Below are 11,116 nucleotides of genomic sequence, written 5' to 3' on the forward strand. Positions count from 1 at the left end.
CTCTTGTGCCTCAGTCTCTTCGCTGTACCCAGAGGGAGTAGAACCCATTCTCACACGGCAACCACATTTTTCTTTATCCAATCTCCCTGTTTTTGCTCAGACTCAGGCCAGATCCCCAGGACTGGTTGTGAGCAGACAACTGGCCTGACCTGGATGTTTGTCAACAGCTTAGCGGAAATCAACTCTTTCTGCCTAAAATAAAACACGAGCCCTGTCACAGGGGCCCCCTAGCCCTTCCTGTTTCTGAAAGTTGCAGCTGAAGGAGGCAGCCTGGGTGAGGAAGCACCACCGGCCTCCCCACTCCCATGGGGGGAGGGGAGCCCGCAAGACCGCCCTGGATGGTCACCCGCGAGTACTAGGTCTGGTTGTCCTGGCAGCCAAGCGCAGTGTCTCCTGGCTACAAGGTACTAACCTGGGAGACAACTAGAAGGGGATGAGCCCTCCAAGCTCAGTACCAGCGCCCTACCCTTCTGCCCCTTCCCCCCAGAACTATCACCAAGGATCCAGGACCCAAGCCTGTGACACCTGGCCCTCCATGGAGGCCAGGAGGGAGCCTGGCTTGTCTACGGCCACCCACCCTACGCTGCTCACCTACAGCCCCACTTCCTTCCCCAACTCCCGCCTCCAGCTCTCACTATGGCCTGGGTGCCTTCTCTGAGCTTCCTGAACACCAAGGCTGGGGAAGGCCTGGGCATCCCTGCCAGCCTCTCCTCTATGCCCCTTTCCCAGCTCTGTCCCCTTCTGCCATGCAGCTGACCCATCTCCTCTGCCATGAGGGAGGGATGGCTGGCCAGACAACCCCTTGCCCACACCTTGGGGTGAACAAGTACCCAAGTTTTGAAGACTCTACCCCATGACTTTTAGAGACTTATCCTTTGTGAACACAGAAGAGTCTGAAGGCTCAGCCCTTGAGAAACGAACAATTGTGTTTATTAACAAGGAAGAAAAATCAGAGCAGCACAGTCTCCTAACCAGTCCCTCCTGTAGTCTACCCACCTAGCCCATCTGCCAAAGACTGTAGACAAATGCTCTCCTCCCTGCCCCCATCCAGGATGAGCTCCCAGGAAGTCAGGGCCCGCTGGATAAAGAAGTCAGCAGAGGCCAAGGAAGGAAGGAGGAAACCGAGCTCCTTGGCCAGACAGGCTTGGCAAGTTGTTTGGCCCCTTACTCTCAATGGGGAGGGCTCAACATCCCAAATCCGGCCCCAGTAGAGGAACCAAGCTGGTGTATACTCCCTTCAGAAACCTCACTCGTGGGGAGGGGAGGCCAAGGCCAAGGCCACTGGGGGCAGGGTGGGACCTTGTCAGAGGTCGCTGGGTTGCGCCACGGGGTTCACACCAGGGAGCTGCCTCCGGTCTGCCCAGAGACAGGAAGTGGATGCACAAGTCCAGGGCCCAAATGCCCTCCACGCTCTGTCCTGCGCGGGTCCCGGCCCCCGTGGGGGCCTACCCCTCCGCGGCCGGGGTCTCGCGGGCCTGCCGGAGGCCGTACAGCCACTTGATCACGCGGGCATTCCTCTCGATCACCGACACGCCGTAGGGGACGCGATCCCGGGCGCGCTCCTCCACCGTGGCCGAGCTGCGGCGGGAGCATCCCCCCTCGGAGCTGCCGGGCCCGGCACTGGGCCCCGCCAGGGACACGATGTCCGAGCTGGCCCGCGCCAGGTGCGCCACCCCCAGGCCCCGGGCCTCCTCGGGGTCCAGGCCGCAGTAGTTAAAAAAGCGCTCGAGGTCGGCGGCGGCCCTGGAGAAGCGCTCGCTCAGGTCCGACTTGGAGCGCTGCAGTCCCGGCGGCCGGCCGGGGCTGGAGGCGGCGGTGGTCCCGGGCGACGGGCAGGGCTGGGCAGGGGAGGCGGCGGGCAGGGGGCGCACGTCCACGCGGCGCACGGCAGCCGTGCTGGGCGGGGGGCGCGGAGGGGTGGCTGGGGGGGCCGGGGCGGCTCCCTCCGCCCGCCCGGGGGTCCGGCTGCCCTCCCCGGCGCACACGGGGCTGTCACACAGGTCGATGAGGTTGCTGAGGATGTCCAGGTCCAGCTGCGGCCGGCGGCAGGGGCCAGGCAGCGCTCGGCGGCTGGGCGTGAGCACTGTGCGGCGAGTCCCGGGACTAAAGAGCGGCTGCTTGGACAGCAGGGGCTGCACGGGCTCCTGGCGGGTGTTGGCCACGTGCAGGCTCTTGACGTACTTGGCCTTGTCGGCCTCCAGGCGCTCCACCGCGCTGGGTTTCCGGGCTCCGCCGTCCACCGGCCTCCGTAGCAGGTAGCCGGGAACCTTGGGCCGCAAGCGGAAAGGAAGGGCGGGCGCGGCTGGGGCTCCCGGGCTGAGCGTGTCCACAGGCATGGCTGTCACATACCCCGAGGGCTTCGGTCCGGCAGAAAGCAGGCAACCTCTGCGGGGAAGGGAAGGAACCAGGCTGAGCGCAGACAGACAAAGGCTCAGGCAGAGCCGGTGAGGGGCTGAGAAACCGGCCCTATATAAGGGAGAGGCCACGCCCCCACACCACAGGGAACCAATCAACAGGTAGACGGCCGCTGCTGACGGGGTGTGACCACACCCACTCCCCTTCCCCCCGCCCATCCAGGGATGGGGATCAATCAGGCCCAGCGCTGACAGAAAAAGTAAAAAGACGCTGGAGAAGAAAGAACAGGCAGCGCTGATGTTAAGGGGAACAGAGCAGGGCCCAGACCCCGTGCTGAGGACGGCCAGCTCCACCTCGGCGTCTCCCCAGAAGCCATTTTGCAGATGGGAAAACTGAGGAAACCAGAGCTGGAGGAAATCACCCAACAAGCTGCAAAGGAAATGGGGGTGCAGGTGGTCAAGTGACCCAGGAGGAGGGGACTCCAGCCCACCTGGACACCCCACCTGGACTGCCCACAGAAGCCTGGCACTACCTCCACTCCTCACCCACCCGGGCAGGAAGCCGCTAGGTGCCATCCACCTGCCTGGACATGCCAGGCCCTGGGCATAGAAGAGCATGTACGAGCAGAAAATGCCCATCTCTGCCCCACCGGAGGCCAGACACCCGTAGCTTCCAACATGGGATGCCAAGGTGAGGCCCACAGTGACCCATCTGAGCCCTGCTGCTCCAAGGAAGGTCGGAAGGAGCCAGGCCCACAGGGATGGCTCTCAGGCCGGAGCTCTGCCTGCACATGCAAGTCTACAGGGATGCCCAAGCAGCACAGCTCAGGTATCCAGGTAACCCTGTGCATGTTTCCAAGGAAGGGCCAAGGCCAGAAGACCCCAGCCCCTTAGCTCCCTGGGAAACAAAGGTCCCAAACCTCATCTGGGCAACAGAGAAAGAGGAGTGCTTAAAGCACCCCAAGAGGACTTACTGTTCAGGCCGCCTGGACCTGTACTGCCTGGATTAAATAGCCACTACTCACCTGACTCTTCAGCCTTCCTAAAACTCAAAGAGACAGCACCTCACACCTCTAATCCTCACTGCTCACAGGCAGGAATCTGAGGATTGTAGTTAAAAGCCAACCTGGGCAGGAAACTCCATGAGACTCTTACCTCTAATTAATCATCAAAAAGCCAGAAGTGGAGGTATGGCTCAAGTAGTCGAGCACCAGACTTGAGTTAAAAAAAAAAAAAAGCTAAGGGACAGCCCTGAGTTCAAATCCCAGTGTCACACATACAGCCAGGTCCTGAATCACACCAGCTCCACCTCCATGATGACGGGAGGGCCAGTCTGTGTGTTCACTGTGGCTCTTAGTACCTGCTAGGCATTCCAATATTCACTGAGTTGAAATGGCTAGGGAGCCAGCCCTGAACCAGCAGAGCGATGGAGCAGAGGAGCAGCCTGTGGGTCAAGGCCAAGGCGATGGGAGTAGTGTACCAGGAGGCTGGAGACCCAAAAATGAAAGGCTTCTTAGCTATGCACATAATCAGTAATAATTTGTACAATACTGCATTTACCAGGCAAATAAAACATGTCTGCAAAGGTACCTGTCCTCCTCCATGTTTCCTCCTTCCCCAGCTTGGAGGTGAGCAGCTATGGTGAACTGACCTGGGCCTTGGGGGCTGTTGGTTCATAGCTACTGCTGCTCCCAGGGTAGGGGGGGATGGGTAGATAGGGGAGGCAGGCTCACCCAACTCAGGTAGACCCCCCAGGAGACCTCAGGCAGGGAGCTCCTGCGAAGTAGCCAGACTGCACCCCACCCCCTCCACCCCCCACCACCACCCAAACCAGTCCAACCCGTTGGTAGTAGCAGAGGCGGAGGCGGGTCCTTCCCCAGGCACCACAGGGAAAGAGGAAGAAGGTCAGAGAAGCAGGGCCAGGGCAAAAGCCCCTTGAGCACCTGCTCCAGCAGTCATTCCTGCCAGTGCCCCGGCCCCAGAGCCCCTTGGGCAGGGAGGCTCAGGGACAGAAGTGGCCTGGCTCAGGGTCTCGGGGGTGCCCACCCACCCGCCTGCTGTGCACCTTGCACAAGCAGCTGCCACCTCTTTAACAGACTTGGTTTCCTTATCTGTGAAATAAAGTTAAAAATAGCCCTCCCTGTGCACGGTCGGTCGGGTCACCAGAAGCCTGGAGTGATCAAACAGGTCACCACACCTGAGGAGCCAGTGGGAGGGCAGCGCTCCACCAGCCTGGCTGGCTGGCTGATTTCCGAATCGCGCCTGTGACAACCCAAGTACGCAGATGCCATCCCAGGGTCCCTAGGCCCGTGACAGGGGATGAACAGCAAAGTGACCTGCAGGAGCTCCATGCACAGGGGGCAGCTGGCAGGCTGGTGGCTCATGTGAAGGGTGGCCAGGCTGGTCTGTTCTCACTGGCCGGCACCCCACCCATGGATTTTCCAACACTGCCACCAACACTGAATGCCAACACTTTCTGCTGCGCCTCACCCCTCCCCACCACTGGCACCGGCTTTAGCCTTAGGGGACCATGGAGGGGGACTCCAAACCTCAGCTTGGCTTCTACCATCTCTCACTCTGAGGCAAGCTGGGGAGTCCTAGGGATGCCAAGGGTACCAGGAGGGCTGTGTGATGGCCAGAGCCCCTGCCCGGCTCTGAGCCAGGGTTGACCTACGTTTCTAATGGTCCGTGTGGCCCAGTCATGGCCAAAGGCTAGAACTTACCAATTCCCTGCCATCCAGGGAGGGCATGGCACCCTGGCTGTCCCCTCATGTCTGGGCCAAGTGCCCCCCCCAGTCCTGGCCCCCACCAGCTCCCCCCAGCACGTACCTACCTTGCTCCCCTTGCTCCCCGCTGCTGCGCTCCTCCAGCCCAGCCAACCTGGCTCAGGTAACCAAGTTTGCGCAACTTCCGGCAGCCTCAGGCAGGTGAACTCGCTGGCCTAAATGTCACTCCATAAGAGGGAAGGAAAGCCAGGAGGAAGCTGGAACTGGACCCTGGGTGCTAACCACTGGACTGTAAAGGGGGTCCAATCAGCCCCAGGCCACCCCAGGAAGCTCTTCCGGGAGCCAGGCCAGCCCACTGCATGCGTGGCAGAGTCCCAGCACACACTCGGGGCTGTGTCTATGTGAGGGACCTCCCAGTTAAGGGGAAATGAAGTCACTCCCCAAACTCCCCTGAGTCAGTGCCAGTGGTCTGCGCCCTGACGAATGGAAAGCCCAGGCTGGGGAAGGCTGAGTCACTTGCTCAAACTCACCAGGGAGACTGCAACCTGGGAACTTTCCCTCCAGACCACGCCCCCATGTCACCTCGCAAACCCTGGAGCAGGTGGCTGGCTTCTGCTGTGAATGAGGAGTGCCACCTTTGGGCCTGGACATGCCCTGCCTGCAACAGCTTTGTGCAAACCTGAGACAGGGCTGTGAGGTTCCCTGGAGCTCTGAGGGCCAAGCACAGCACACTGAAACCTCATGGTGCCTTGCGGCCAGCCTGCAGAAGGACCTGTACTCGCTCCCCACCCTCCACCAGCTGCTAGCCTCTGCCACTCAGGTGGGCGCCTCGGACTAAGCCATCTTCCACTAGGATGCTGAGGCCAGGGAAAGAGATCATCACCCATACTTTAGTAAAATGGGAGGATTCGTCTCTTCTTCTATCTGCACCAGGCTCTGCTGTGCTCTCTCACAGACATATTAACAACTTACACCCTCATACCTGCTCTGTGCATTACCCCATTTTACAGTTCAAATGCTCTGTGCATTACCCCATTTTACGGATTAAAAAACAACTGAGGGACAGAGGTCAGGTTTCCAACCTGAGGTCACACAGCCTGCAAATGGCAAAGCCAAGATTTGAACCCTGGCTTGGGTCCTGGGAGGGTTTCTAGTGTTAAGGCTTTGGCCATTGACCAGACAAGTCCCTCAGGAAACATCTAAAGTATCTACAGATTCTGCTTGGGCCCCAGAAAGAAGACATCTCTGGAAGCACACCTTGGCTGTGATGCTGAGCCTCTGTTTTCTCAGCTATAAAATGAGAGAGCAATGAAGTGTTGTCCAAAAGACCTGATCTCATAACCACTCCGCTTAACTCTTAGGATAAAACCCAGTCTTAGCAGGGCACCAGTGGCTCAGGCCTATAATCTAACTACTCAGGAGACTGAGATCTGAAGGTCTCAGCTCAAAGCCAGCCCAAGCAGGAAAGTCTGTGAGGCTCCCATCTCCAATTAAATACCAAAGGAAGTTGGAAGTAGAACTGTGGCTGAAGTGGTAGAGTGCCAGTCTTGGGCCCCAAATTCAGGGACCTGAGTTCAAGCCCCAGTACCAACATTAAAAAAAAAAAAAAGCAGACAAACAAAAATCTAGCTGGCCCAGTAGGCCCTCTACCCTCGGGGGCCAGGTCCCTGCCCAAGCCTCCCTTCTCGTGCATACACAGCCTCTCCCCTGCTCCAGTCACCAAGCCCTGTCTGCAGATATTCTGATGTGCAAAGGTCTGTCTTGCCCCAGGGTCTTTGCACCAACTGCTCTTTGCCGGTTTTTAGAATCACTTCAAGTGCCAGCTCCTCCAAGGCCTCCTGGCCACCCCGAGAGAGTCCCACCTACCCCATCCCTTATCCTTTTGAGTTCTCTCTTCTCCTTCACATCTGTCCTGGACCTTCCTCTGCCCTCCCTGTTTTCTTCTTCCAAGACAAACATGACAGGAAACATCACTGACCTGTGGCTAGAACAAGACACAGACCAGCCATGGAGATGCATGCATTTAATAGTGGGGTTTTTGTTTCGTTTTGTCTTGTTTTCTGTGTTGATTCTGGGGCTTGAACTTAGGGCCTCATGTGCTTATCAGCTTTTTCTACTCAGTTATGGCTCTACCTCCAGTTCTAGCTTTTTGCTGGTTAATAGGAACCAAGAGTCTCATAGCTTTGTCTGCCAAGGCTGACTTCAAACTTCAATCCCCAGTTCTCAGTTTCTCAGTAGCTAGGATTACAGGCATGAGCCACTGTGCCCAGCTGATTACTGTTCCGTTAATCCTACCTCAATTTAAAAGGGAGAAAAAGAGGGAGGGAAGGAGGGGACTCTTTATTCTGTAACAACAGTCTGTCCTAATCTTGGTGATCAGCTGACTCCCTGGCTAGGGCTCTAACTGCCAGATTTCCCCTGTGTATAGTTACTATTTTCCCTTTGTAATTAATCGCTATCTTGGGAGGGGGGGAAATAAAGGCCTGAGTCCCAGGGTACCAGTTCCCCCAGCTCCCTCTCCCACCTAAGCTGCTGGCACCAGGGCCCAGCTGACTCTTCCTCTGGCCCCAAGCCCCCACCCCCCAACCTGGGCTCTGCTGCTTCTAGCCCAGCCCAGTTCTTCCTTCAAAAACACCATACCCATCTCTGCCCGTGCAGCTCACCTGCCCTCAGTGCCTTTGCTCCACCCCTGCTTCCTCTGCACGTGCAGCTGGATTCCAGAGTCAGCGTTCTGCACAGCAAACATCTCGAGGCCTCCTTTCCCCAACTCCAAAACAAGGAATCCCTCCCAGCATGAGGCCGGTGTAAGATAATTCCCACCAAAGTGTGACCTATGGAAACTGCTCTGCCAAACAGGCTCTCCAGGGCCAGCTCCCAGGAGAGGCCATCACCAGAAGGCTGGCCACAGTCCCCATGGGCTCCAAATCTAAGATAAGACAGTAAAGAGAGCAAAGTCACTGGAATAGACATTTCCCCATGATTTACAAAGGGGAGCCAAGCATGGTGGTGCATGCCTGTAATCCCAGCACTCTGGGGGGTATGGTGGGAAGTGAGACATGGCCACATCCTCAGAAAGAAGATATACAAAAGGTGAAATCAAAGCTGAATACCATGGCTCATACCTGTAAACTTAGCTACTCAGGAGGCTGAGATCTGAGGATTGAGGTTCAAAGTCAGCAGGGGCAGGAAAGTCTATAACATTCTTATCTCCAATGAGGCAAAAAAAAAAAAAAAAAAGTGGAAGTAGAGTTATAGCTCAAGTGGTAGAGTGCTAGCCTTGAGCACAAAAACAGCATCCAGGCCCTGAACTCAAGCTCCAGGCATGGTATACACACACACACACACACGCAGACACACACACACAGACACAAATCTTAAGAGATGGAGCTCCAGCCTAGCAAGCAACACTGAGCTTTTGAGCCAAAGGTCCAGAATTCAGACTTCACAACTATGACTGGAGGGTTTTGAGAATCAATATTATTTGGCACATACATACATGCTCATGCTGAAGAAGAAGCCAGGCTGCCTTAGTTCATATCACATTTCTGCATGACCTCGTGCAAAGTCTTAGGTCCCTTTTATTTATTTTTTTTGGTCAGTCATAGGGCTTGAACTCTAGGCCTGGGCGCTGTCCCTCAGCTCTTCAGCTCAAGGCTAGCGCTCTACCACTTGAGCCACAGCACCACTTCCGGCTTTTTCTGCTTATGTGGTGCTGAGGAATCTAACCCAGGGCCTCATGCATGCAAGGCAAGTGCTCTACCACTGAGCCACCTTCCCAGGCCCTTAGGTCCCTCTTGTACTGTTTCCCCTCTGGAAGATGGAAAGGATGTGGAGGGAACTACCTTGCAGAATGGAGGGAATTCACACACACTTATAAAGCACTTAGCCCTAAGTGCTCAAGGTGTGGAGTGATTTTTGCCCTGGTTCAGGGGTCAGAGGTGCAGTTTCTGGTGTTCATCACATCCTCCACCCACCAACCCCACCCCCTTCCTTCCACCTGCTTCTCTCAGTCCCGTCCTGGAAGCCAAGTCCAGACTTGGAGAGACAGAGAGGCCCTGGCCTGTCCCAGAAGAGGATCAGAAAGGCTCCAGCCAGCAGGGCAACCCCAGCTCCATTTCAGCCAGCTGTCCAGGGCAGACACCCCGCTGGACAGCCTCCACGGCTGTGCCAGCCCAAGCTATTTCTGGAGTCTTCTCAACACTCATGTCTTGGCCTGCCCAAGAGTCAACCTGGTACAATCCTCAGGAAGGAGGTATGAGACGGCTGTGGGAGGGGTGTGGGAGTGGATGCCTAGGGTACCAAGCTCCTGCCTGTGCAGCACACCGTATGCCCACCTCCACTAACTCGGTCTTCTAGCCTTGATTTATACCAGAGGTTGCAAAATGGGGACAAAGGGCCTTGCTGTGGGGACTGAATGCCAAGGGGGAGAGAGAGAGAAAGGCAAGGCCTTAGGCACACAGGAAGGGGAAAGGTGGGGCTTGAGAAGAACTCACAGCCATGCCCACTTCCTGCCCTCCACTACCCTCTGCCTAGGCCTGAGCTTACCAGTCCCGCCTAAAAATGTGAAGAAACACGTCCAATGTCACACCATGTCAGCAACAGCTCTCACAGACAGGACAGTGACCTCATGGTTGTATGCATATTTAATCATTATGTATATTTAATCATTTTAAGTATATCTATTTAATGGGATTTTCAGTGAGGTAAACAGGTAGCTCAAAATTTTACAACTTTAGTCCAGGGCTAGAGGCTCATACCTTGTAATCCTAATCAAGGAATCTGAAATCTCAGAATCTCAGTCCAAAGCCAGCACTGGCCGAAAAGTCAGTGAGACTCTTATCTCCAATTATCTAACAAAATAAGCAGGAAGTGGAGGTATATAGCTCAAGTGGTAGAGTGCCAGTCTTCAGTGAAAAAGCCAAGGGAGATCACAAGGGCCTGAGTTCAAGTCCCAGTACTGCCCTCCTCTCCCAAAAAGCCCACACTGCACTCCTGGTAAGTCCCTCACTTGCCTCATCCCCACATTTGCTAGGCATCACCTTCCAGCAGGGGAAGATCAGAAACTGGCTAATAAGTAAGCCATGTAGGGCATGGATGGGACCAATGCCACAAAACATGGTCAGTGAAGGCCAGGGTGAGTTGAAGTAATGAATGGAAAGATTTGGTTTTCTTTGAGTTCTTGGGAGTCTTATCCCCAAAGGCTGGAGGCAGGGAATCCCCACAAGAGGTCAGAAATTCCCTTCTGAAAAGACTGCTGACAGGATTCTAGATGTCAAGACGGAAGCCAGACCCCTGCATTGACAAGCCTGAGAATATGGCGATGGGGGGTTAAATATTCAGACCTCAATTCCTCCCCCCTCTCCTACATAATGCCACCAACTATAGTACCCTAAGGCAGGAGGGGAATCCCAGGAGGCAGAGGGCCCAGCCCAAACCAAATCTCCATCTGGGAGGGTCCTAACCCTACTCCCAACTCCAGGTCTTGGCTGACTAGCGACCCTGGCCCCGCTGCCCTACCCCAACCTGGGGCAGATTCCCGAGGCCAGCAGAGCCGCTTAGGATCAAAGAGTCTGTTCCCCACCCCAATATAACCCAGCACTGTCCGTCCATCCGATTCCCCCTCATAAAGAGACCCTCTGAGAGAGCAGAACTGGAGTTCATGCCAGGTAGGCAAATGGTGTCACGCGAACCCAGAGTCCAGCTCGGACACGTTCTGGGGGAAGGGAAGGCAGATGGGCATGAGATACCCCAGGATGGAGACGCGGGGGTGGGGAGCGCAGGTGACCCACCCGGGGGCCCGCAGGCCCTGTCTCCACAACAGGGGGCTCAGGAAGTGCGCACCAGGGGTCCTGGTAGGCCTCTCGGAGAAAATCCGAGCCGCCAGGCCTAGAGGCTGCCAGGAAGCGCGGAGAGACTAGAGAGTGGATTCTCGGCGGGACCCCTGGAGCCCCCGTCCTCACCTGTGCCACGCGCGCAGGTGTCACGCGAGGATCCGGCACGGCGGGGCGCTGAGCCCCCGAGCCGAGCCCCGAGCCC

General features: G+C 56.5%; 1 protein-coding gene and 1 long non-coding RNA gene across 4 annotated transcripts in view; one reads left to right on the top strand and one right to left on the bottom strand.

Annotated features, from left to right (window-relative positions):
- The window catches only part of Fam110a (family with sequence similarity 110, member A), a 30,472-nt gene extending 19,363 nt beyond the window's left edge, over positions 1-11,109 (bottom strand). Inside the window, exons 1-2 of one of the 3 annotated variants that reach the window (XR_001174820.1) lie at positions 11,041-11,109; positions 1,328-2,385 (exon numbers count right to left, since the gene is read on the bottom strand). Coding sequence is in view for 2 of the 3 variants with exons in the window: in XM_013010624.1 (XP_012866078.1) it covers positions 1,446-2,336 (891 nt within the window). In the remaining variant the exon portion in view is untranslated. Of the gene's footprint in view, positions 1-1,317; positions 2,386-5,187; positions 5,797-11,040 lie in introns of those variants that run through there. The other 2 variants (XM_013010624.1, XM_013010625.1) reach the window with 2 other exon arrangements.
- The window catches only part of LOC105981430, a 15,556-nt gene continuing 5,354 nt past the window's right edge, over positions 915-11,116 (top strand). Inside the window, exons 1-2 of the long non-coding RNA XR_001174821.1 lie at positions 915-1,317; positions 5,014-5,018. This is a non-coding gene — a long non-coding RNA (uncharacterized LOC105981430). The remainder of the gene's footprint in view (positions 1,318-5,013; positions 5,019-11,116) is intronic.

The sequence above is a fragment of the Dipodomys ordii genome, unplaced genomic scaffold (assembly GCF_000151885.1).
Source record: "Dipodomys ordii isolate 6190 unplaced genomic scaffold, Dord_2.0 Scaffold13, whole genome shotgun sequence".
In the NCBI taxonomy this organism is placed as follows: domain Eukaryota; kingdom Metazoa; phylum Chordata; class Mammalia; order Rodentia; family Heteromyidae; genus Dipodomys; species Dipodomys ordii.